Source organism: Pholcus phalangioides, unplaced genomic scaffold (genome assembly GCF_987345545.1).
Source record: "Pholcus phalangioides strain wild (caught in Gottingen) unplaced genomic scaffold, Ppha-v1.0 ptg000042l_1, whole genome shotgun sequence".
NCBI lineage: Eukaryota > Metazoa > Arthropoda > Arachnida > Araneae > Pholcidae > Pholcus > Pholcus phalangioides.
Window position 1 is genome coordinate 20,651,825 of NW_028301628.1, and position 27,226 is coordinate 20,679,050.

A 27,226-nucleotide genomic window follows, 5' to 3' on the forward strand; every position below is an offset into this window, starting at 1 on the left:
GGTGACGAAGTAATTTGGAATAGTGGGCACCCTTGAGAGGCAGTAAATTAGCGCATATGGTGGTCAGTATTCAACAGTGCCAAGATTTTAATTTCTTTTATTTTTTGGCAAATTTTGAAAAAATTGAAATAATGGCATATGGCTTTCTGGTACGTTTATAATGATAAAAGGCCTTTTCATTTTTTTTGTCCACCCACGAAACGCTATGTACCAGTTTATAATGTCACTGATTTTTTTTTCTTTTTGATGTATGTAACTGAAACTTTATTACATTTTGTCGAGTGTGTTTTCACTCCATCATAAAAACGCAGACATAGATTATATAACCCCATTCTTTTCATCATAATCTATTACTATAAGATAGAGTTGTTACAGAACACAGCAATTCCTGTGAACACATGAGACGCTCATTCTGTTCTTTTTACCGCTATGTTTTTTCATCCGAAAGAAAGATCCCAGTTGTTCCTTTTTCGAGAAAAGAAAAAAAAAATGATGAAGTTAATGTCCTTGTAGTGGAACCCAGCTGTCTGCGGCGAGCGTTATCAAATTCCAAGTAAATGAAACGCAGATATACACTACATACATACGTCAGGCGCAGGAAGAACTTACCCGCGATTGTGCATCCGGTGACTCTAACCTATACGCTCGTGTGTGTATTTCTGTGCAAAAACGAAAAGTTGTTGGTGTTTATCTTTCTCGGCTTCTACGTAATCTTTGCTCAAACGATTCCCACTGTAAGTGTGTTTGAAGATACTTGTGACAGCCACGAGAGATGGTAAATAGTTCGGCACAACGACGACCCGACGCAGAAAAGGACGAGTATTTCCAGGGTTTAGAGCCATTCGTAAGTAAATATCTCGCAGTAAATAATATAAGCACTATATGCGACTACGCTCTTGTACCAACCGAGCGCAAACCCATCCGTTCACATCTCCTCCCAGATTTCAAACCTATGCTCATGGGCGTGACTGTGGGAGCATATGTGCTCCCTTTACACTATTTGTCCCTGCTAATCAGATTACGCTTTTGTTTTGCGCCGCGAAAAGCCCGTCGTCTATATCAGCGTTTCTCAATCGCTGGGCCCTGACATCAGTCAAACCAGGCCGCGAGTTATTCGTTGTTTCATTTTTCCCTATTTATTTTATATCATTTTTCAGTGAAAGTGGAGAAAGTTGAATCTCGATTCAAAATTTATTATTAAGTCTGAACAAATAGTTTTCCAAAAGGTCAATCTTAAAAAGATGCCTTCTTTTTAGCATCCGCCTGTGAAAAGCAATGTTGATAAATCTCATCCCTGAATGCACTTCATTTCTCCAGGCTTACTTTTTAGGTGTGTGGACTCATCTGACCTTACTTTATTTTAAAGTGAACAACGGATGAGTCTGATGGCTTGGAGTGACTTGAAAAAGTGCATAACCTCTGGCCCACGAAAACTGTTCCGAAAGAAAGTATCTGTGCCATAGAACAGGTTTCGTACACAAGCTTACCGTTTCGCATATAAGGACCACCGACCAAAAGGGTATTATACCCCCCCCCCCCCTACACTAAATTGGGACCCATTCATTTTAGCTTCCACTATGGATTCGGGCCTGTGATTAAAATTAAACCACTACCCAGAATAGATAGATCCCAAGTTAGAAAGTTATGCTGGTGTTGGTTTTTGAAATTTCCATTATGCAATATAAATGTGAAAAACTTTCAAAATCACGGAACATTTAATTTTGCCAACGAAAGATTGCCAAACCACCCAAATGACCTACACTCTCCCAAAGGTTGAGCACCCCCTATGTAAAGTAACCAGAAATAATTTTTTACATAAGACACGTGCAAACTGAGAGTGTGTACTCGAGTAATCAGAGAAACTTGCGTAAATAATTTGAGCTTGAACGCGTATTTTTTTTAAAGATTAACACAGAAGATCCCACTTATATATTGCGACTTATTTTCATAGTTCCCCCGCCCTCTAATTAATATTCATCGATATTTCTCATTTAAAGCGTTTTCCCACTTACAAAGTTTTCATGAAAAAAAAAATCATAAACGCAGGATCCAATGTATAACAATGTATAAATGATGCAAGTCAATTTCAACAAATTTTTGCTCATTATAATTTTTGACTTCTCTTTCTCTCTCAAACTACTCTTAACTACATTAACCCTTTTATAACTCTACGGAGGTAGATTTTGCTGACCTTTAATCTGAAATTGGTTGTTTTCTTTATTCCGGACAAGGGGCTGTATATGCTAAAAGTAAAAATAAAGTAGAAATGATTAAAACATTTTTTTTTGCTGGATGAAGTAAAGAATGATGCACTGCGGATTCAACAAATCAGTACATTTCTTTGGGAACCTCCGAAATTTTGAACCTGTTTGGTTCAAATGTCGTATTGAAAATATTGTATTGCTTTTCTTTCGGGGAAAACACCGAGAATTGCTTCTGAAATTCATCTTTTCCATAAAGAATCCGCATCAGGAAGCAAAATATTTTTACTCTGGATGCGTCTCTTGAAGAATTAATCTAATAAATCTCTCTTGAGAAGAAAAAATATTCTTAGTGCTGGGGGAAAAAAGAAGAAGAGAGAAATAAGAAGTCTGAAAACAGTGTAGAAAAGGATAGTTTCCATTTCTTTCTTTCCCCCCCTGATTCTTTTTAATAACGAAATAAAAGACGGGAGCACTTTGATGATCAATGAATTCCCGCCTTAAATTAATTTAATTTTTAACATTTTAGATGAAAAAATAAGGAGATGGAAGGGGAAAAAGAAACTTTATTTAAAAGAATTCTTAAAAATGATATAAATAATTTTTGTATTGACATAATTCTTTTACATCATGATGTAAGAGAGAGAGAGTAAAAATACTTTTTTCCCCCTTACTTAAAAATCGTGAAATGTGAAGCCGATGTAGTGATTTATACTTAAATATTAATTGTGTGTTTGTTTAGAGGTTTCTTTGGAACTTCGTTGGTACAGTTCGTACTTTACAGCGCTTTCCCATTATGAGGAAGCTCCCCTCCATGATATTTGTCCCTTTGCGTTTTTTTGTATAGCTTATAAGTTCTGCTGAAAAGCCGAATTCACAAGTGCCTTGCTTAATCGTAAGGGACTTTTTTAACAATGAAGTACCGTTGTCTCCTGATGGGGTCCTTGGGGTCGAAGTCGAATCGATGGACCACGAAGCAGTGTTCGCCAATATGTATTTAGATGCGTGCAAAATTCAGTTTTACTCCTCAAAATTTCGTTGAGGAGTGAAAATACACCTTCAAAAATATCAGGTAATTTTTTGAGTAGAGTTATTTCTCATTGAAAAAAAATACCCTTAAAATTTTGGAAAGGGGTGAAATTACCCTTCAAGAGTATATTTTCGGATAACACTGCCGTTAAGGGCTAATCGTTCAAGACGATCCTAGAAGGTTTCAAAAACATTATTGTTTCATCTACATTTAACAGAATCTCGAGAGGACTTTTTGACGTTTCTTGTATTTCGTAAGCTTCTTTGGTATCAAAGCAAAGGAAATATACAGCGAGAGTATACAGCCTTTACAGATGTGCAAGATACTTCCTAATTGATGATTAGTTGAATACAGGGTGGCCATAAAACAACTTTGGCGATATACGAGTCTCTAGCTGCAGCAAAAATCAACAGATGCGAATGAAATTCGAGCTATAGATGTTTCGAAGTATACTCTTGAGGATAAAAAGAGCAACCTAAACCAGCTTTTGCGGTAACAAGGTTGTTTTTTCGTCCACATCAGACAGGAATATAGACGGTACAGAGATAGGGGAAAAGGGTGGCGATGTGCCATTAACGAAAAATTGTATCATTGGCATTAGGGGCAGGGTGAATATAGCCATCCCCCCTAGATTACCATGAGCATCCTCAGTGAACTACTTTTCCCATTTCGAAAACCATGTATTCGCTTATGTACGAGAGTTCAGATAAATCACTCAAGGACAACGCATGACATGCGTGGAGTAGAAAAAAAAACAGTCTACAACAGTTACCCAACTGTGTGCTGCGGTGCCCTAGTTCGCCGCCGACCTTTGTCAGGAGTGCCAGCATTGAGAAAGGTTTTTCGTAGATATTCTTTGTTACACTGCTCTGGGGAGCTACGAATAAGCGCTGGTTAGGCAAGGGGTGCCACGAGTGGAAAACGTTTGAGAACCCCTAGTTCAGCCAGGGGCGTCGGAAGCATTTCGATTTGATTGCTGAATCAATGCTGGGGGGGGGGGGGGTTCCTCGGACCCGTTCTAAAAATTTCCGTTGAGATTTGAGCACCCACAACCCCGGCTCTAAAGTCACCAACCAGAGGTGTACAGAGGTCCTAAAAAGGTTTGAGAGGCCTACTAGACGACTTATCTATGTTAGTTCAGGTGTTCAAAAACTAGGGAAAGGTTTTTCCTCGTATTTGGTATTCCTAAAAAACATGGAAAATAAAGATGCTATTAAGAATATTTCATATTTTCATAAAATGTGGTTGATGACGTAAGCATCTTTCAAACTTACCCCCCCCCCTTCCATTTTCATCAAAAGTCAGCAAATCTGAAACCCTTCCCCCTCCGAATGTCGACAATAAGAATGACGCATAACCATGTGAGCTAGGGTAGGGTTCCGTTTTTCTTCTCATTATCGAACGCGTACTCCAAGAAACACCTATATCTCGAATCTCATTTGCTTGCGTCGATTTTTGCCGCCGCTAGGGGCTTGTATATCGGCAGAGTAATTTTATGATCACTCTGAATTTCATACGGTTACCTTATCGCGGCGAGATGGCGTTGATGTTTCCTTTGTAGGTTTTTGGGACTGTATTTCTAATTGCATCCATCCTTTAAGAAAGTTCGGAATCAATTAAGTGATGGAAACCTGGGTGCATCTGGTTCTTCAGATGGAGATGCGCAAGATGTCTACCGTTCGTGAGCTACAAATTGGAGTATTAATCAAATTACACACTCTTACTTTTCAGGAACACGTTTTGTTGGACGCATTTGGCCCATGGGAAGGAGTTTGCGCACCCTTTGTGCAATCTGTAAAGTGGTCAAATAAAAACTTCTCGGCAACATCTTGAATCGTACTTAATCGAATTCATGTACCAAAATACTTGGGACGCACGTGATAATGCTTTTAATGCCATACTTAAAGTGATTGTAGAATTAGTTTCAAGGAATAATCGGAAATTCCATAACAATGTATATCGTACTCTTTATGATATGATCACGCAAGTAATATTACGTCCAAACGTCAGTGGAAGAAAAATTCAAACAAATTCTCTGTATTTTTTTCCTCTCTCTCCCCACCATCGCAAAACTCTATAGTAACCCTATCTGCTGAAGTGACTTTTTCTTTTCTTTCCCTCCTTTTTTTCCGTACATATAATGCTTCTTTCTACTATATGCATGCAAAAGCGAAAAAGAGGACTAAAAAAATCCTCTCTTATCTACCTTATGTATTACACTTTTCCTTTTATATTTTCTTCCCCCCCCCCCATCCTTCTTCCAACGTGCTGTTAGGTTAGGACAAGGTCACCAGATGTATCAGCGATTCATTACATAGCGACAGTCCAAATTTCCTGCCAAAAGCTTGTATGTGAAGTGGTTATATTTCCCGTTGTTTCGAGATTTTTTTTGTTAGCGTTTTGTTGCTCATCGCCAATTTTGCCAAAACCGTTAAAGGATCCGCCCGCTAATATGTAAGAACCGTTGACTTATTCAAAACCAAATACCTAGTGATCATTGATGATTTTTGTCGCACCACGGTCATTTTCTGCACACGAGGGCTAATTAGACCGGGACCTACAATTTATTACCGATTTCGAACGGCAACCTTCTTTATGCTCACCAAGAGGTTGCTGCGTTAACCCCTCGATGTGGTTTCGGATCTTTTTCTTCGGTCACGTCGCCGTTTCTGTTGTACCCCTGTGTCAGAAAAGTTTCTGACAATTACGAACCGGGTATCGAACTCGCGACACCTCTAAATATCCTTTGGTACTTTAGGCGAGCATCTTATCGACCTGGCCGAGCCCCGAATACCTAGTGCTTTTTACATCAGAGGGACTTCATTCACTAAGCAACATTCGTACGGTGAAATTGATTCGAATTTTAGGATTTATACCGAAATTGCTTTTATTAACGTGTTAAAAAGTTTTTCATTCTAATAAATAATCAAAAAATTTATATTAAATTAATGTGTAAAAAATAGAGGAAATATAATCGAAAAAAAATGTGGAAATTACTTTTTAATCAAATTTGACCCTCTATGGTTCACCCCCCCCATAAAAAACTTATTGAAAATTCTTCTTTCAAATACGGATGTATGTAAATGGGTGTCGTTTTAGCATATTTTTAATTGAAACGATGCATCAACACAGCAATTCAATTAATTAGAGAGAATTTTTTAATTAGCTAAAATGGTTAATTAGAGTGAAGATATACAGGTTTGTTTTTATTTCAATGTTATTCAGAAACAGATAAAATATTGTTCAGCAAATTTGACCAAATTTTTACCTTGAACATATTTTCAATCCCTTCACACACGGTTTCGTGTTATATTTATAAATCTCTAAACACGCAAAATTTCAGCAGCTCTCAAAAAATGACACCGGCAAGGAATCAACTCTTTCCAGATAAAAAAAAATATTGCATTTACATTGCCGTGTTTTGTATAATGGAATAACACTAAAACATATGCTTTCTAAAATACCAAAAAAATTGAGAAAAGAAATAGCCACAATGGGTTATTTTTTTACAACATATTCATATACAGGGTGTCCTGTAAGTCCTAATTCGGTCTTTATTTCATTTCGTTTTGCAAATTTGGAAAAATTGATTCTACACATTTAAATATTCACAAAAATATAAAAAAAGTCCTGCGGATTTGATATGGGTAACTCAAAAAATAAAGAAGTGAATATTAATATTTTGTGTGAACGCGCTGTCATTCAAACAACAAATGATCATGGACAGCGCGGATAAAGACCCCACTGACGCCACAGTGGTAGTCGGCTGAAGTTGGTTGTCTCTGGTTCTCAATTTCAAGAATGCGAGCCGATCTCCCCGCTGAAAAGTCTCGCCACAGAGAGCAACGGGCCTACAATGGTACAAATATTCAATAATTACATTTCACTCACTTCACTTCGAAACATAGATGGCAGCACTGAGAAAAATCTGTCACAACACTAGATACGCACTCAGACTGTTAGGTACACATACACATAGTCACGCTTTCGGCACAACTCAATAGGTAGTGAATTGCCCATGGCCATAGACCGGCGTTGTACTCGGTTTGAAAGAAAGAAAGCAAGCACAGACAAGAAAAGAACAAGTTTCTAGAGGACAAAAAAAAAGGGGGGGGGAAGAAGAAGAGGAGCTACACTGTGAAAAGTGAGGAACTTTTTTATAGATCTCGACAAGAAGCACGAGAGGCGATAAGCAGCCAACTGTTGCCATATTCATTAATTTTTTGCGGCTTTACTAATTGCGTTCCGCCGCTATTTTTTTTATTTTTTTTGGTTTTTATGTGTTTCTGGGTGAGATGCCCGTACTTGAATTTTTCCAATTTTTTTTGAGGACGAAACACTTTCGAACCCTTTCCTTGTAAGGGCATTATTCACCGCGATATTTGAATTAAAAATTTGGAGAAAAGTTGGGAACACACCAAAAGTAAACACGCAAAGCTTCTTCCCCTTATTTGTGCTGTTCTTTCCCAGCTTTTCTCCAATTTTTTAGTTCAACTATGTCATCGAATGACATATTGAAATAGGGATTTTTGTTTGTCTTTGAGCAAAAACTTCATAATTCGAAGTTGGTGGACGAGGGGGTTGTATAAAAATTCAGATTTTTTTTATTTTACGGCACACTGTATTTTCACTGTTGAAACGGGTACAGAGGGATTTTTGAACACATTTTAAGCATTTTTTTCAATTAGAACCATATCTCTACGAAGAACGGTTGATGAGATAACGGCCACATTAAAACTCACACGATACCCCGTATATACGGGACCATAGAGGGGTCAAGAAAAATCGATAAACGATTAACTAAAATGAGTTGCAAATGAAAATTCACAGAAGTTCGTAGATAATTGATTTTGAATTAGAATTGAGATCTTTTCTGTTCACCTGCGAGGTTCTCTTACTATGCTGAAATATTATACTCGCTGGCGTATCATTTGGTTTTTTCGTTTCTATTCCAGTACGAACAGTGAAAACTTCACTCCACTGGATATCGCTGTGATGACACTTGACATATCAATGTCGAAACTGCTACAATCCTATGGTGCTAAAGAAAGCACAAGATGTAAGTATAACTTTTGATATGTGCCGTGTAAGTAAAGGGTGTCCCGTAAATAGTATAGAAATTCATGAAAATGGAAGTAATTGGTGTATTTTAATGCTGTTTGCATCTTACGAACTTGAACCTGAACCCTTCTTCCGTCTCCTCTGCTTCCGAAACGTTCGTAAAGCTTCAGCTGATAATTCATGACTGAGATAAACCAACTTCAGCAATAGTGCTTTATCCGCATCACAATCACAATGAAAACCTTATGTAAGCGCAAGTAACCTAGACATTCAGAAACGAGCTCTTAATCGTACATTTTACAGGTTTCTAATTCGAATATTGCCGGTGATGTGCTTTAGTGCAGCGCCCTCTATCAATAAAAATTCAAACTGATTTTTTTCCTCACTGAAGGAAAAATATCTGAGAACAACTTTTTTTTTTTGCAAAACACATTCAAATATAGCAATTTCTTCAATTTTATGAATTTTTAAACTATTCGGAATTAATGGGACACCCTGTACATACAACGTGTGTAAGTATTATTTATATTAAAGTAAATTTAATTGTAAAATTTTAAGTTGTAATGATTAAATAATAGGAAAACTTCGATCTACGTTGGCCATCGGATCGACTAGTCGCAACGGTTTTTGCTCTCTGAAATAGTGTTATTTCGAATCGTCAGTATAATGACGTGTGTTTTCGCCTAAGAGTTGCGAGTTTTTGCGTATCGACACGGACATCGGTTGGTTTCCGAAACTTTTTCCCGTGGTTTGTTTTGGTCGTACGGTCTTGCCCAGGGTAAAAACCTGGCCCTGACCATAGATGTGGCTCGTCAGGGGTAAGTTCTCGACATTTTCGACTGCGTCATGCCACTCTGCTGTATCTATAGAAATCCCGTTGACAGGGCCCAAATTTTGGGGCTGGATTCGAGCTCAATATGATGCAGGCAATGATGGTTTTGTTGATGACTGTGAAGTGATTAGAGAGTTATTAGATGTAATTTCAGTGTATGTCGAGTATCTGGTAGAGCCATCGAATGGAGATATATGCCGTAAACTAGTAATTGAAGCTGTCAGATTTTTTAACAATTTGGATGGTTTTGATTGTATACATAAACTGGCTAGTGCTTTCAAAAAAAGCTTTCGCTTTGAAACAGATGGTAAAGTGCCAGTAATTAGTAAAAAAGTTAGGCCTACACATAAAGCAAAATGTGTTAAGGAAGGTCAAAATTTTTTAGATGAAAATAGTGTTTCCTTTGTACCAAATTCAAATAGTGATACTAATGGTTGCCATTTGGTATGTCATGCTCAAACCTCAGTATTTACTAACGGTTGTACCTCTGTGGAGGACACTAAATCTTTGGATAAACATGATAATTCTTCTGTTAATGACACCGATAAATATAGTGATGCTAAGGATTGTCATGTAGTGTGTAATGCTCATATATCAGAAGGTGTAATTAGTGATGGTAACACCTTAAATGTCACAACATTTTTTGATGAAAATAGTGTTCCGAATGGTGATAATTCTGACAAATATAGTGGCACAAATGATTATAATTTAATGTGTGATGCTCGAACTTTAGAAGATGTTCCTAATAATAGTGTCACTCTGAATGACAAAAAAATTTTGGATGTAAATTGTGTCTTTACTACTAATGGTTCTGATATGTATGGTTGCTCTACTGATTGTCTCTCAGAGTGTAATGCTCAAACCAATGAAATTATTCTTAATGGTGGTATCACTTTGCAAGATAAAACTGATGTTGTTAATGATTCTGTGCTTTCTAATAAATATTTGTTGAAATGTAATGCTTGTGCACATGATAAACGTGATACTGCGCACACTAATGCTCTAAAGCACTGCGTTCCTAACGTTGGAGGTGCTGATCATGCTAAAATTCATAAAACTTTTTCTCACATTGTTTGTAACTCCCAGTCTGAATGTAACGTTCTTTTGGAAGGGAAAACTCATGTTGATGGTACACAACTGTCAGTTGACTCGGGTATTAGTGGCTATAGCAAAGCCTCAAATGAGTCTGCTACTTCAAACTGTTTCTTGAGCGAGAATACGTGCGCTAATGACAGGTTAGCTACTGTGAAAAGGGGTGACCACTCTGTCATGGACGTTCTCAATGTATGTAATGACCTTAATGCTTCTGATTCCCTGAGCAGTGATTGTGGTTTGGACTGTTTAACCTATGGTATTAGAATTTCTAATGTTTTTGCTCCTTTGAGTACTTCTGATCCCATGAATGCTACAGAGAACGATGATGACATGATGGGCACTCCAAAAAATTCTGATGCTAATGTCAATAATATCATAAGTGATGTTGAGTATAAACAACATCACTACATACATGATTTACTCAACATACATGTTGAGTAAATCTGACTCCTTATCGGAGATGCAAAATAGTGTGTTAAAAAATAAAACGAGTATAACTAGAAAAAACAAGAAATCTAGGAAGAAAGCGAAAAATAATTATTGTGATAAAAATCTAGATAATGAATCTGTTATTGATTTTATGAACAGTGAAGATGTAAACGCTGACCTTGTTGGTGATAATGCGACATTCAAAGCAAATAAAAAGAAAAAAGGGAAGAATAAAAAGAAAAAGATCCCTACTCATGATGCTGCGGTCCCTGGTACTAGTGGACTTTCTACAGCTGAGCTAAAAGCAGCAGAGAGGAAAGGACAGATGGAACTTATAAATTCTAAAAAAGATGACAATAAGAATAAACTGACAAGCTCAACCCAGCTCTCTCGGGTTAAGTCTTCCAAAAAACAGGTTGTGTCTGTGACCCATCAGCTTGACAAAGATAGAACACAGCTTGCTACCAAGGCTGCACTCATTAACAAACCTGGTCCTCAAAGACCCCCTACGGATACTGGTGTTCCTGCGGATGTAGCTAAAGAGGATGGGGAACTTTCTGACGAATCAGAGGATGACAGTGACCACAACAATGATTACTTCACGCAAGTGAACCACAGAAGAAAGAAATCGGGTATTCCCCAAATAGTTATCACCAAATGGGGTGAGAACTGGATTAATGACTTCAAAAGAATTAGGGGGATGTGATGTGCGAATTTCCTCCGGTAGCCAAACCAACATCGAGAAATATATTATTAAATGTCTTTTCTGAAAAAATCATAGAACGGCTACTAAGTATTTAAATGAAAAGAATCTGGAATACCACACATACCAACTAGACAGTGAGAGATCTCTAAAATTCGTCATCAGAGGCCTTCCGGCGAACACCAGCTTTGATGACATTAAATCAGACTTGATCAACAAGGGTTTTGAGATAAAAAAAATCTCCAATATGAGAAATTATTCCACTGGGCGTATTCTACCACTGTTCTTGATAGAAGTACCTATCAGCAGCAAAGAAATTGCCAACTTAGTTGATATTCAAGACGTACCAATTGAAATAGACCGTTACAGAGGTAATAAATTCCCTCTACAATGTAGAAATTGTTTATTATTTGGACATTCATCATACTACTGTTTTAATTCACCAAACTGTGCTTTTTGTGCCCTTGGACACAGCACCAGAGATTGCCCCTCCAAAGGGAATCAATCTAAAATGAAATGTATTATGTGTGGTGGTCCACACACTGGAATTTTCACAGGCTGTCCACAAAGACCTTCCAGTAGAAGTGACGGGGCAAGAACTTTTCTTTTCTTCCCAAGCTACCTCCCAGCTTAATGAACTTTCCCTCTTTGGAAAAAAGTTCTAACAAGTCTGAAACAAGTCAACCCCTTCACATCTTCAGTCCTTCGTCCACAAGTGGGCTACCGTCTAGACCTCGAATAAATCCTTGGAACATAGGAGCTAACAATAATGACAAGCAGCCGACTCAAGACCAAGAACCCCCTGTGGAAATAACGAGGAAAGGATTACATATTTTGGGGCAAGGCAAGCCACAGCTTTCCATGGAAGAATTATCAGCGGAGCTGCACAACAAATTTTTAGAGGCAGAGCGTGAAAAACTTACTAAATTCAAAGCCAGCGAAACAGGAATGAGATATAAAGAAGTCTTAGAAGATTTCATGACCCATCATGCTGTACAGGACAAACTTGAACTGGAGTTGGAAGTGACGAATCAGGGTAAGGGTGTGTCTTCAACAAACCTCTCCCTTCTACGGCCTTCACTTTTCCGGAACTATAATGACACCAAATGTGATCAAACCTACATCATAGTCGAAAGTATAGAAGAGAATATAGACAGAGACTTACCAAATAATGACAACTCACAAAATAAAGTTTTAGTCCATCCAACAGCAGCAACTCATTCCCCAGCTCAAAATATTGAACAATTACTGAACCTCTTAGAACCGTTCTTGAGGGAACTGGGTCTATCCAGGGACAAAATTGAATTCATACTGCAATTTTTGATAACTATAATCTCACACTCCAACAATTAGCACGCCAAGACTTGCCAGCAGCAAACCGCTGCGTATTATGGCATGGAATGCCACAAGTCTGAGAAATGACCTTAGAGAGTTTGGGCAGGCACTCTACGACATGGAAATTGATGTAGCCCTCGTATGCGAAACATGGTTGAAGCCTTCACACACCACTAACATATTTAACTACACCTGCCTCAGAAAAGATAGACTAAACGAAAGAGGAGGTGGAATAGCAGTCTTCATCAAAAATGATATACCATTTAAAGAACTTGATACACCAGACTCCGACTCCATGGAATATCTGGCAGTTACCATCTTTATTAATAGGCATCCAATATCTCTATGTGCAATATACAAGCCACCTAGAAAAAGACTTGACCTGAATCTACTTAACTTTCTGATCAACACCAACAATCCAATTCTACTGGCTGGGGACTGGAATTGCAAAAGTCCTGCCTTCTGCAGTAACAGATCAAATTCCTGTGGTAGAATTCTGGAAAGATGGTGTAGAAACAAATGCCTACAAATACACTCCAGTTCCACACCAACCCACCACCCTGGAGGGCGGGGTACACCGGATGTACTTGACTATGGTCTTTCTAAAAACTTTCGGAATAATGTTGACTTAGAATCGTTCACTGGCCTCAACTCAACACATAATCCAATCATATTCACGATTGATCTAACAAGGCCTCAAGATGTTCCTTTCTGCCTTGCCACTGACTGGAATAAATTCAGGGATCTGCTAGATGTTGACGAAGTTCTCGAGCTTCGGCATGCAAACAAGGAGGAAGTTGATGCAGCAACGGTCATCTTTTCGGACAGTATTAAAGCCGCATTACACAATTCAACTAGAAAAATCAAATATCTGGGAAACAAATTTGGAATCTCTCTTGAGCTAAAGGAAAAAATTAGACTCAAAAATAAAATAAGAAAATCCTGGCAAAGATTTCGTCGCCCTTTGGATAAAGTTGCGCTCAATCGACTGGAAAAGGAAATCAGGAAAGAAATCAAAGGATTCGTCAACGAGCGCTTTTCGAACTTCGTTGAAGAGGCCACTGCGAGTGAAGGTTCCCTTTGGAAAGTTTGGAAGATCTGTAAAAAGAAAAGCAAGAAAATTACCAAAATTCAAAACGAACGAGGTGAATTGGTTACTGACGCTGAGATAGCGGAAGTGCTTGCCGAAACTTATGAGGGTCAATTCAAACCTAACACGAATCAACCGATTGGCACTCAGCGGGAACACTTGCATAAAATTGAGGAATTTCTCAACAGGCCACGTCATCAGAGTCTTAGTGGGTTTCAAGATTCAGAGCTAACAACTATGGAGGAGGTTAGAGAACTTATTAACAAGCTCACGATCAAAAAAGCCTCTGGACTGGATGAAATCTCCAATCTTGCTCTCAAAAATCTGCCCCTATCTGCCCTTATGACTCTCACCAACATTTTTAATAGCTTGTTAAAAACTTGTCACTTCCCGAAGATATGGAAGCTTTCAGTAATCAAACCTATCCACAAATCTGGCTCTAACCCTCTCATAGCCAAAAATTTCCGACCGATCAGCCTTCTGAGCAATATATCTAAGCTGTTTGAGCGTATTATTCTTATACGATTCAATAACTATCTCGAATCTTCTAATTTTCTTCGTCCTGAGCAGCATGGATTCAGAAGAAACCACTCCTGTGTCACACAGCTGCATCGAGTCGTAGAATTCGCAATACAAGCCTTCAACCACAAGGATTTCACCTGCGCAATGTGCTTGGACATTAGTAAGGCGTTTGACAAAACGAATCACGTAACTCTGTTGGCCAAGCTTGTTGAATACGGTTTTCCTGACCACTACGTGTTGTTCTTCAACAGCTATCTTAAAGACAGGCATTTTCTGGTAAAAAATGGAAATGCTTGTTCTTCTGTTCGTCCAATAAGAGCCTCGGTTCCCCAAGGATCAGTTCTTGGGCCTCACCTCTTCTCCATCTACATCAATGACTTCCCTGCCCCCCAAATGGGCATACTGGGACTCTTTGCGGATGATGCAATTATTATCACCAACAACAGAAAATCTGATAAATGCAGAGAAAATCTTCAGGAGACTCTAGAGGAGGTTGAAGACTGGTGTGAGGATAATGCTGTCGAGCTTAATCATGCCAAGTGTCAGTTCATCTGGTTAACAAGAAGAACCAAATTCACTAGAACACCAATCTACCTGGGCAGAGAAGCCATAAGACCTGTGAAGGAAGTGAAATATTTGGGATGTATTCTAAACCAATCATTATCCTTCGTTCCGCAAATAAATCACGTAAGAACTAAGGCTACCCAAACCATGGGAATGATGTCACGCATTACATTTCCAAGTGCAAGACTAACTCTTAAAAACAAAGTCATATTGTTTAAATCAATCATTAGACCTATCATGACCTACGCTGCCCCAGTATGGGCTCATGTTTCAAAAACCAACATGCAGCGTCTGCAAAGTCAACAGAATAAAATACTGAGAACTCTTGTGCGTGCACCAAAGTACATCAGAGGGGCTGACATTAGAAAAGACCTGAAGATTCCAACCATCCTCAGCTACATCCAACAAATCTCAGAGGATCACTTTGAAAGGATGAGGAACTCAGAATACGAGCATCTGAGAGAGCTGGTCGATTACAACCCACGTGAAAGACTAAAATTTCTTAGGCCTCAAAACGTGCTGCACGTGCCATGGTCGGTGCGTTAGGGTCTGAACTACTGAGCTGTATAATCTTTGTCTATCATAATATTTTTGTACTTTTAATTTGCTATCGAAATAATCGATCAACTCTATTGCATAGAGTGGCATTGTGGTTTGATGTACATGACTGATCTTGCACTGCACCAATTTGTATAATTTCGGCTAACTCACTTGTTTTTCTATGACTTCTTTTGTATGTTAGATTTATTTTTTATTATTATTTTCTCATTAGTGCATTATGTAGCGTTTTGGTGAATTGTACCTAAGTAATTTCATTTTTGTGTCCATTATAATATACATTTATCGCATAATATGTATGTGTATATATGTGTGTGTATATGTGCATGTATTTATATATATATATATATATATATTTTTTTTTTTACTACTATTGATTTTACTCATCAACTGCTCTATTGCATAGAGTGCCATTTTGGAGAAGTTTGTCTGATCTTTGTGTATTTTACTATTCTGATGGTAGCATTTATCGGACTGTGTGTGTGTGTGTTTTTTTTTTCCCTCTATTAACTTACAAGCACTTCACATCTACACAAACACGCACAAACTTGTCTATAACCCTCTTCATAGCTAGCAAGAGCAGTCTGTAAGTCGCCAGGCAGCCCCTTTGGGCTGGGCAGCGACGAGAAAAATTAAATTCTGTCTGTCTGTGTGATTAAATAATAGCTACCACTAAAGGTACGTTAATTTCTCAAAAAGAAATTTTTTAATTCAGAAATTTCGCATTTATTTCGCCAAAAAAAAATTCAGATCAGAAAGTTCGAATTTATTCACAATAACGCATTCCAAATGAAAAATTTCACTTTCGTTCACACGCACACAAAAAACTCGAATAAATGAAACGGTTTAAGCCAAAAAAATGGGCTTAACCAAAAAAATAATCCATATAACACTGCAAAAAAAAATCCAGGAAAATATAGTCAAAAACAGCCTTTTATGGACAGCATTTGTTGTATACGGGTGATATCTCAGGCCAGGATTACACTATAAAAGTTTGATAAAAGTTCGTTTATAAAACTTGAAAAATGCAACCAATAGGCGGATCGGTTATAAGTTCGCTCGAATGTAACAGATGTGTTTATTGGTTACATTTTTTAAGTTTTATAAAAGAATTTTTATCAAAGTTTTATAGTGTAATACCAGCCTTAGACCTAAATTTTTTAAATAAACACGAAAATACATGGAACGCTGAATATTAGAAATAACAAACTTTAGCGCCACCTGTCGATATTAAATGTAACTATTTTGGCAATAAAACTTTTGACATTTAAATAAAATCCCGTCTTCCTGTGCAGAACTGTATCGTCTATGATTTTCGGAATTATGGAATTTTTACTTGTTTTTATAATTTTGTGATCTTTTTATTGGTGGTCTCAATTCAAGTTAAGATTGGTGGAGTACTGTTGGCTAATTCAAGTGTGTGATTGGTGAATTCAGGAACATCAGTGGAATTATTTTTTCTGAATTTTTGAATTGTACAATACCGTCAACTTCAAAGGGAAAAACCATTAACATTTCAAAAAATATCTGCATGTTGTTGTATATATATATTATCTCATTTTCTAAATAAATTTCCGGATGCCAATCAAAAACTATATTCATGCTATATTTCAATTATGTGAGGCATAAGCTTATTTTTTCCACGACAATCTCAATAATGCATATATGTCATTGCTATGTAATCTAATTTCAACACCTCCCTTATAACATACACGTCGGTTATTACATAAACTTCTCGAATCACCTAGGGGCTATGTTATAACCGAACTCGATTGTATTCATTACACAACGTCAAAGGGGAAAGAGTGATGCTTGTGGTTTTCCTTTCAAGCACGCTCACATGTACTGAGCAAAATTACTTTTCCACTTCAAAAAGTCAAAAAGTGTAAATTACCTAGATTTTGCAAAAAAAATAGTAAAAAATCAAATTTCAGCATTTATTCGTCAAAGTTGGCAAATTTCGCATTTATGGCATTCATTTCGTACATTTCGCATTTATCGCGGTTATTTCGTAAATACGAAATTTACGTATCCATAGCCATTGCGTATATTAAATACTGCTTCATGTAATGATTCGGTGTCTCGGACATCGTTCGAATGAAATTAATAACCATAATGATATGCGTTCCCAAAAGGAATTTATCATTTCTTCGCTTTATAGTGTGCGTTTTTTTATGAAAAAAAAAAATCTATACCAACGATTTATCGGGGGAAAATGAATGACGCAATGGTACGCATTGTTTAAGAAACCTATTGTCGCTCGCGACATTATTCTCGTGGAATATATTATTACTGTATTATTATTATCCGGTGTGCTTTGAGGCAAAAAAATACTTTGATGTACACCCGCAGCGTTTATCTTAGAAAAATCTTAAGAATTTGATTCTCAAAAGAATCCTTTTTAAAAGATCGCCAATGATTTTTTTTTTTTGTGGAGTACACGATACGCCGTCTTTACAAATAATACATCATCGTCACATCCTCAAAATCGATCATATCATGGGCTATTCATCCATCATCCATGATTAATGGTGGATTTTTTCATCGATGTGAGGTATAGAATATAACTTTTTTTCCCCCCTTATTAATAGATGGGCTTTTTTATTTTCCCATTCAAAAGAATTTTTCCCCTATCATCATTTGTAGAAAGGACGCCCCAATTGATTCAATTCTGAGAAATCCTTTGATCCAAATTTACACAAAATTTGTATTTATAACTATTTGTCGATGATATTATTTTTTAAATGTGTGTTTCGAATGAAGGGTGAATACCCACCAAGACAATTTTTAGAATATTTTATAACTTATCGCGATATATTAAACGAACTCCCAAGTCTTGAAAAGAAAGAGAATAACCTTTTATTTATATATGAAGAGAAAAGACCTAGGCGCTGCAACTGTTGCTTAGTTCACTGTTTTTGGGTCGTTGAAATTTCTTAGCAGCGTTCCATTAGATACCAATATGAAGATTATGTAGGAAAAATCATAATATAATTACAATACAATAAATGTCCTTTATAACAACGATTCGCAATCAGTTGGAAGATTGTCGTTATAAACGAATTTTAGTTTTTTGTACTGTAGAAACATTTAAGTGGAGAAAAAGCAAACTACAGTCGAATCCCGTTATAACGAACTGCAAGAGACCGGAGAAATCACTTCGTTATAATGAAATTTCGTTATAAAGGAATTCCGCATTTTTCCTATGTATATTATTTTGAGGATTAGAAAAGTGTTCGTTAAAACGATATTTTCGCTGTAACGGTATTCGTTAAAACGATATTTTCGCTATAACGGTATTCGTTAAAACGATATTTTCGCTATAACGGTATTGGTTAAAACGATATTCAACTGCATATAAATTTACCTTTCTCTTCCGTTTTATCTTCAACTAATTTTGATGAAATATGCGTTTGGAGTAAATTGCTTATGCATACACATTGTTGTTTGTATAACAAAAACAAAAGTTGACGAGGAAAGCCCGATTTTTTTCACGATTTCAATTTTTCCTTCATTTTTTTTTTCACATTCGAATAAAATCAGAAGTTTTGTCATTGCTAAACTGTTCCTTTTTCTTTCTGTAGCGGGAGAAGTCTGAAAAAATCGAAGACTATTCCGTTCATGCAATTTTGGTGCAAAAAGAAGCTGTTAAATCATGCACAGTGAAAACAACTTACGATAGAGAAAATCCTATTTGCCCCGGGTCCAGTTTTTCAAGAAAAACGAGGTGGGGGGAGGGGGATTATTCCAGGGAAATAGGAATGATGTCAAAACCAGGAGTCGTGCACCACTTTCCCAACCAAAGCAGATAAAATTAGATGGTTTTTCTACCTACTATATATATAGTTAACAAGATAAGATACATTTCATTTCATACCGTGCACTGTCCAGGCTCTATCGACCATTGTCAATTTTAGCCATTGCCTCGGATGAGGGTGCTGGGCGGTGTCGGGTGTTTTATTATGCACATAAAATACATGAACATGAACATGCACATTATTAAAAAAATAAAGTATACACAGATTTTTAAATATTTCTATTATACAATATACAATGTATTCCGATGAGCTCTTCTGATGTTTTTTTAGCTCTATTGAGCTTGAGCCCTTTGTTTTTCTCTGTGGCCAAGCGCCATGTCCTGGACCACGTTTTCCCTCATTGGCTTGTTGGCTCGAGTGAGCCGTCCTCCGTGGCCAGGCCAGGTCCTGCACCACGTTTTCACTCATTGGCTTGAAGATAATATACAGCATGTGACCCTTTTATTCATTGGGAGGTACTGACATGCCCCGTTTGTAAACACCTATGAATAGGTGAAGAGATGGAAAAAAAAGCCACTCTCTTTCCTATCCACTTTATGTATAATTCTTAAAGAAAAGAGAAAAGAAAACATGCTTTTTTCGAGACTATCCGTTATCGTTATAACGAAAACCGAATGTGTTCTGATTTTCATTCGCAAATTATTCACTATAAGCCAGTGGTTCCCAACCGGGGGTGCGGGAACGTAAGTCCCATTGCTCTGGGAGTGCGGGAAGGAAAAAAAGGTTGGGAACCACTGGTATAAATAAGCGAATATTTTTTGTATCTTGAACATTAGCTTTTTGTAGTCACTTGTGAATTACTCGTTATAGCGAGATTCTCGTTATAAGCCTTACTCGTTATAACGGACTTTTACTACAGGTATTATATGCATGAATGTAGCATGCCGAGCGTGTTTTGCGTAAGAATCTGGAAATCTTTGTTTTTTTTTATTTGAGTCAAAGTGAAACCCATCAACCAAGATATGGGTTGCAGTATGGTCCACATTATGTCGGGAGGCCCGCTTAACCAGATAGGTAAATAATGATAAAAAGTAGATCCAAAGTTATGTAAAGTTATAGAAAAATATAGCATTAAAATTTTTAGAGTTAGAAACAGGTACTCTAAACTTTAGATATAAGCGTCAGAGTCTGGAACATGAATCCCAACATCACCAGCTGAAACTGTAATGCCCCCTCAAGCTGTGGAATTTCGTATATTCGTATATCAATGGAAATTAAAAAGTTACCTAACCGAGAGATACATTTGGCAGACTGAGCATTCATCAGTTATAACACGAAACAATTAACATTCTGACGACATAAATAGGTTAGGGCTATGCATATACATACAGACAGACAGAGATGACCGCTGACCGCCCAAAAAGACCATCTTGGGATGGTTTGCGCTCTTTCCCAAAGGGATGGACGGTCTCGGAGATGCATATACATACACAACGAGTACCGATTCGCTATAAATTCCGCAGAGGAATGTATGTAAGGTACCCGTACGGCGAAGAAGAAGACTGAGAATTTCGTCATCTGTAGTGCAAACTATTTTTAATAAAAATTTCAGATTGAGGAAAGTGTTGTTAGCTGACACCATCTGCTGAAAAAAGCTGATAAATAGACTCCGTTGACCTGGTTTTACGCTAATGAAATCCCTCACAGAAAAAAAAAAGTATTTAAAATATTGTTTGAATTTGTATGACCATTTGAATGACCATGTTTGAATTTCAAATATGGTCAATGGTGATGTAAACTGTATGAATGCATACCATTAATAAAGCAAACGGTAATCGCGACCACTTGGGTCTATAAAAATGAGCAACCTCTTACCAAAGTGACCGGACCTACAAATGATAATAATGACATTTTATTATCATTTGTAGGCCCGGGTAACTATCATATCATTAATTATCATAATTATCAATGATAATAATGATAATTAATGACATTTTTCAACGGCTTGAGTGTTCGGAAGAACTACTGAATTATTTCAGGGCATATGGTTTCAACGAATGTGAAAGTGCATTCACGAGAGAAAGAAAAATATGTAAAACAAAAATATTTAGAATTTCTCAGCTCCTCTAACGTATCTACAAGGAATTTGCCGTTGGAGCGAGGTTTTTGATGATGATGATAATATCAATAAAAAAAATTATAGTTACTACTTAAAATGGCAATACGGTTGATAAATATATGAGTAATAAAAGATAGAAACATCATTATTTTTTTTTTATACAGAACAGATCGGACCGGGCACGACCAGACTCACTCGCTGACGTGAATATACGTTCATTGCCCCGGAAGGCATGGTCGTGCCGGAGAAAATTCCAAGTTACGAGGAGAAAAAATAATAACTGGGGACCCTTTCGTGTGATCAAATGACCCCTAGTCATGTATGTGCATTCATATACAATTGCGAAGAAAAACACGTGTGAGGTTAGACATATAACGAAGAGACTTTCTTTATTCAGTGAATTCGGCATATATAACGTTACCGATAGAACGTTTCCCCACTTTTAGCACGACTTATTTTCTTCCAACTCTTGGTAATACTTATCGGGATTTCCTATTTAAATCGTTTTTCGCTTACAACTTTTTCATGACGGTTTTTCGCGAACGTTATAACTGAATTCCACTGTATTCGTTGTTTTCGGTTTGCGACGTCCATAAACGTTGTTATTACTTCGAAATCCGCGAAAAAAAAAAAACCCGAAATAAAACCCCGATTTCAATCACGGAAGGCCTCTAGAGAGAGAGAGGATATAAAATTTGAAGCGAGCAAATACATCGACGAAAGAAGACCGTATCCTTTAAAAGCAAAGTGTACCTGGAAAGGGGGTTTATGCAAATCCGACGTTTCAAAGCATATTTTGTTTGCCCCAAGGTTTCTATTATTATTTTTTTTTTTTTTGTATGATGTTCGCATATCACTGGAAAACGAGCAAATATTTCCATGGGGAAAAGCCCAAAAATAAATGTTTTTCTTTATGAGAGAGTGAGCAATGGAAATCCTTTCTTAGAAAAGATATCATTATATATGATGATACGCAATCATGAGAGAAATGTTCCAGCATCAATCCCTTTAAATTTCGAAGAGAAAACAAATTCGCATGCATGCCAGCGTGATTTCAGTTATACCCGAGTTATAAATAAGGGAAATGCAACTTTAAATCCGGAAATTTTAAATTTTTTCGAATGATAGTTTTGATCTTTTTTGCTCCCGTAATGTTTCTATTTCGAAAGATTGTTTCACGTGATTTTTCCGCGGATAAATTGATAAACGGTTGCAAAACAGAACTTTCCTCTCCAAAATTTCATCATTCGCAATTTTAACAATGTTGTTGAAATTTCTGTACTTTATGTTATTTTTTTTTCATTCTGAAAATCTGATCAAATATTCGATTTTGTCTTATTTTTACTACTTTCAAATAAATGATCGTTTTTCTTCTTTCTATTTTTGTCTGTCTTATTGCATCCTTTTCTGGATAAATTTTGGCGTGAGATTTACGATTGATTATAATTTTTATGTAAAATTAATTGTTGATATATTTTATCTTTTTCTTCCGAAGGTTATATGAATTTATTTGAAGTAGCTCGTGCCTGAAATTAATACAAATTCTACAACTTATTCTAAAATTCAAGTTAAATATGAAAAATGATCAACAAAAAGAGGGAAGAATTCATCTGTGCTTCAACGCAAAATAATTAGGGATATACGAAAATATTATATGGCTCATAATTAAAAAAATGCAGTTAGTATAATTAGCGTCTCTACTGTACAGAAATACCCTCGTAAAATATAGATCGACGATTGAAATTGTTGATTTTTTGCCACGTTTACTTTTGCCAATTTTCACAAAATCGAAAGTTTTAATCGAATCGTAAACATCGATATCGTGGCGGATTTCTTTCGGTGCAATAAAAATCGACACAAAATTTACTAACTTGGATGATTTCTATTGCGAACCATGTATAATTTTTTTTTAGTTTTCATATTTCCCACTATTACAGCTACACTCTTGAAACACGTTGTAGAGGTAAAAGTATACACTTATATATCTACCGCAAATGTTGAATAATATACAATGTTTAATAATGTGTAAAAGTATTTTGAAATATCTGCGAATGTGATTTAAGTGATTTTGCAAACTAATGATTTCATAACTTTGTTCAGTTCGCACGAAAGAAAGTCGTTTTGCAAATTTATTGCAATTGGTACGAGAAGCTGAACGTTGCGTCGAGGAATTAACGACTTGCGTGCTGAGCGCCGCTGCCGGTGGAAGCCTCTCCATTGCTCTAGTCAAAGTAAGTATTATTTCAAAGCGTATTAAAATGTACAATTAAAATTAGGATTTATGTTTCTTGAGATGCCCAACGTTAAGAGTACCTCAGTAAGAAGAAAGAGAGGAACCGATGTCAAATACGGAAAAAAATGGTCTCATTCTTAACTATGAAATGTTTACCAACTTGCAAGACAATTTACTCGACTTTCAAACCTTGTTTCTTTGTTTTTTGCAAACAGCCATGCACAAATAGTGTAGGTAAACTTCCTGAAATATGCAAATTTATAGTAAGTAAATTTTCGAGTGAAGGGACCGAAATAAAAGATAACAAAATTGAGGTAAATAGGGAGATTTTTTTTTTTCAGTCTGGATTCTTAAATGCTATTCAAGACTAAAGCAAACTTTCTCATTTCAGGAAAAAGAGAAGCAACTGGCTCTGTGGAAACGAAGACAGAAGTTACTGAGTCGAATGAAATCGGGATTCGAAAGAATAAGTAATTGCGCCATTTGATTATTTGCTTTATGTAGAGTTACAAAAATCTTTTCGGCTGTATAAAATAAGAATGATAACACACACATCAAGACAAACAATATTCGTGATGAAACTAGTGATCAATAACCTAGCAAATACTACTCTGCTAGTACCCTGCGAATATTTTTCAGTTTAAACATTGTTTTAGCTAAAATGCATTACCATGGCCCTGAATACAGAATGAGAACTACAAGCATATAGTGATATCTCTCAAACCTGACAAAAATGGACATACGATAGTATAGTTCTGAGGTACAGATTTGTCTATTGGCCAATATCGTCGAACAGTAGGTCAATTCGGATAACCTTGCCACCGATTTGGCCACACGTTTGTTTGTCTGATAAGCCGAATGGCTATAATTAATATAATTAGAGAGAGAGTCAGTGGGAATTCTATTCGTAATTCTGCAAAGGGTTAAATTCTATATGCGTGCAGATTTTTTCATAGCGGCAAAAAAACTGCACTGAACAAATGAGTTTCACAATTCCATTCTCATGAGAGAAAGACTCAAACTCGGGAGTCACGGCAATATACACTACTTTTACTCAAGCGTGCATGTAACTCGTACACGCGTTCCTCTGCGGAATTTCTAGCGAATCGGTACGTCCCGGAACGTGTTGTGCGTGTGTGTAGGCGTGATACAAACTTATTTATGTTGTCAGAGTTATGCTTGTTTCAAGTTCGTGCTGATGCTGTCATCTGTCTGTGTGGAAATCCAGACTGGAGAACGGAGGACTGTCGTCGCCAATCTCTGGTAGAAGAAGAAATATATAGAAATACATTTTCCAAAGTTATCGAAGACGAATAAACGCAAAGTAGACAACACCTAACGCGTTTCAGTTACCTATGGGTACCGTTGTCAAAAAGCAAACGACTAGTTAAATTATGAAACTCTGAGTACTAAATGGAGCGGATGAGCCTCCCACTGGAGAAGAAATGCTGCGCTTGTTCAACTGATCGTCTTCCATAAACTTGGTGATTATGAACTCGTCTTATATTGAGGTAAAGTGTCAGTGTTTCTCTCGTAAACTCTCCCCGATCGTGCTATCTGTAGAACCAACTATTCTCGACATGACAGAAGGTTTTTCCTACATTTGCATTTCCATGTTTATCTCTAGATGAATTTCAGTGAAATAAGGTCGGAGCGCCCAGATTGCAGCATGGGCAAATGAAGCAGGCCTTTCATTGTATAGGCAGCGTATTCTTGCATAGCAGTGTGAAGTAGCTCCTTCTATGGACAATCATTTTTAGTTTTCTTCGTGTTTTACTTTTTTAGTTTCATCGTCGTTTATTAAGTTTCTCATTTCGTTAATTTTGGTTGTTGCATAAATCATATGCGAATTAAAGATCTGGCATATTGCGAAGAGCATGGTGGTTCTGTAATGCACAAGGCGAATTGGGAAAGGGTTATTGTAATGGGCGCATTATATTTTTCCTCCAGATTATCATTTTCACAGATTGTTCCTTTTGAGTTTTAAGAAGAAAAAGATTTAATGCTTTTTAAATTTGTTAAATTAAAGGGGGAAATAGATGTGTGAATACAATATTTTACATACTGTATATATTCCAATTATTTAAGTCTCTAAATAGTGAGTTTCTCTGTGTGTATTCCTCAGCGGTTCCAGGCTCACCGTCTTCTGTGACACTGGAAGTCGTCGGCACGAAATCGTTGCGGGTGAAATTCGCAGAACCGGAAAATGCTTCCGATCCCGAAACTGTGGTGACAAAATACAAAGGTATGTGCGTTCGAATCCTATTAATTCGTGGAGCACGCTTCTGCGCCAGTGTGCAATCGACAAATTAAATTCGTATATATCTGGGATTTCTCGCGTAGTTCTGTCATTTCTTGCGCGGAAACTGGTGAGATACTATTCTGAAAGAGATGTCTTTGTTTATGAACGTTAATTAAACGAAATAAATTTGCTGATATTTCATTTAAAGAATTCGGAGAGGTAACATACGCTCACACACATAGGCGTACACAGAATTTTCTCGAGGGGGGTTTCAAAATTCCTCTTCTTTAGGAGCGTTTTTTTAAGTTTTTTTACCGCAAAACAACACTATAATCTCGTGTGTTAATATGTTATGAGGGTACCCCCCGCGTACGCCGATGCTCACACAAAGGCTTATGTATCGGCGCAGAAAGGCCACAAACTCAGCCTCACACTTGTATCATGCGCTATAAGTTTGTTATTAATATCGTGTTATTTTACTCACATGTTTACTTTTTTTACGAACTAGTTTTGTAATTTATTTGTACTGCCATTTTTGTGCGTTAAATAAATTTATATAATACTTGCAATATAAATTTATAATAAATTTGCAGTCGAATGGAGTGTTCGTGAAAATTTTGTCCAACTAAGTGGTTCTAGAGAGATAATAAACCTGCAGAGATTGGAAATGCAGATTTCTGAGCTGACGCATGGAGTTCCCTACTACGTCCGCGTGGCCGCCGGTAACCTCAAAGGCTACGGACCTTACGCCACGTCTTCTCCTTCGTTCGCGGTCCCTTCCAGTAAGTAGAGCTTTAATGAAATTTTGTTAGGGTGAACCTATTTCATCGAAACAAATGAGCATATCGGTTACATTCGAGCGAATGCAACCAATACAGTACGTTTATTGCTTGCATTTTCAAGTTTCATAAAACAAATTTTATCAAACTTTTATAGTTTGATGCCGGCCTTAGATGAATTGCCCTGCAGAAAAGTTAACCGAATTGCAATTTCGTGTCTAACACAGTGTAGCAATACCAATAATTTCTTTTAACTTTCGGTGATTTTTTAGAGAATAGGTCTTCAACCTTTCTTCCACTCTCGAGCACTGCCTGTACCCGTCATCAAAAGAAGAGCACTCTTACGGCAAGTTTAACATACGAATGCATGAAATCAGGATGATTTCAATCCTTGAACGCAATTTTTATAAGGTGTTTTAATTGTAACGTTGAGCAAGTGTTTGCGAGCACGAAATTGGACACGAGCATCTGGATACTTCAGAGAGCACCATGGTGCTCGCGAGCAGCGTATTGAAGATGCCTGCTTTAGAGCAAAATGTCGATGTTATAAGCAAGGCCGCAACTGGGGGGGGGGAGGAGCAGGTGGATCTGGTGCCCCCGGCGCTGAACCAGAAGGGGCGCCGAATTCACCCTTTAACCGCTTCCTCTACATGCAAGGGGCGCCAAAACTCCGGC

General features: G+C 37.1%; 1 protein-coding gene across 1 annotated transcript in view; it reads left to right on the top strand.

Moving 5' to 3' along the window:
• Positions 1 to 27,226, top strand: part of LOC149064632 (ankyrin repeat and fibronectin type-III domain-containing protein 1-like) — a 213,917-nt gene that overhangs the window by 141,042 nt on the left and 45,649 nt on the right. The window contains exons 8-12 of the mRNA XM_089254691.1: positions 8,187 to 8,290; positions 23,398 to 23,528; positions 23,922 to 24,000; positions 25,656 to 25,775; positions 26,366 to 26,554. Of these exons, the coding sequence (XP_089110817.1) occupies positions 8,187 to 8,290; positions 23,398 to 23,528; positions 23,922 to 24,000; positions 25,656 to 25,775; positions 26,366 to 26,554 (623 nt within the window). The remainder of the gene's footprint in view (positions 1 to 8,186; positions 8,291 to 23,397; positions 23,529 to 23,921; positions 24,001 to 25,655; positions 25,776 to 26,365; positions 26,555 to 27,226) is intronic.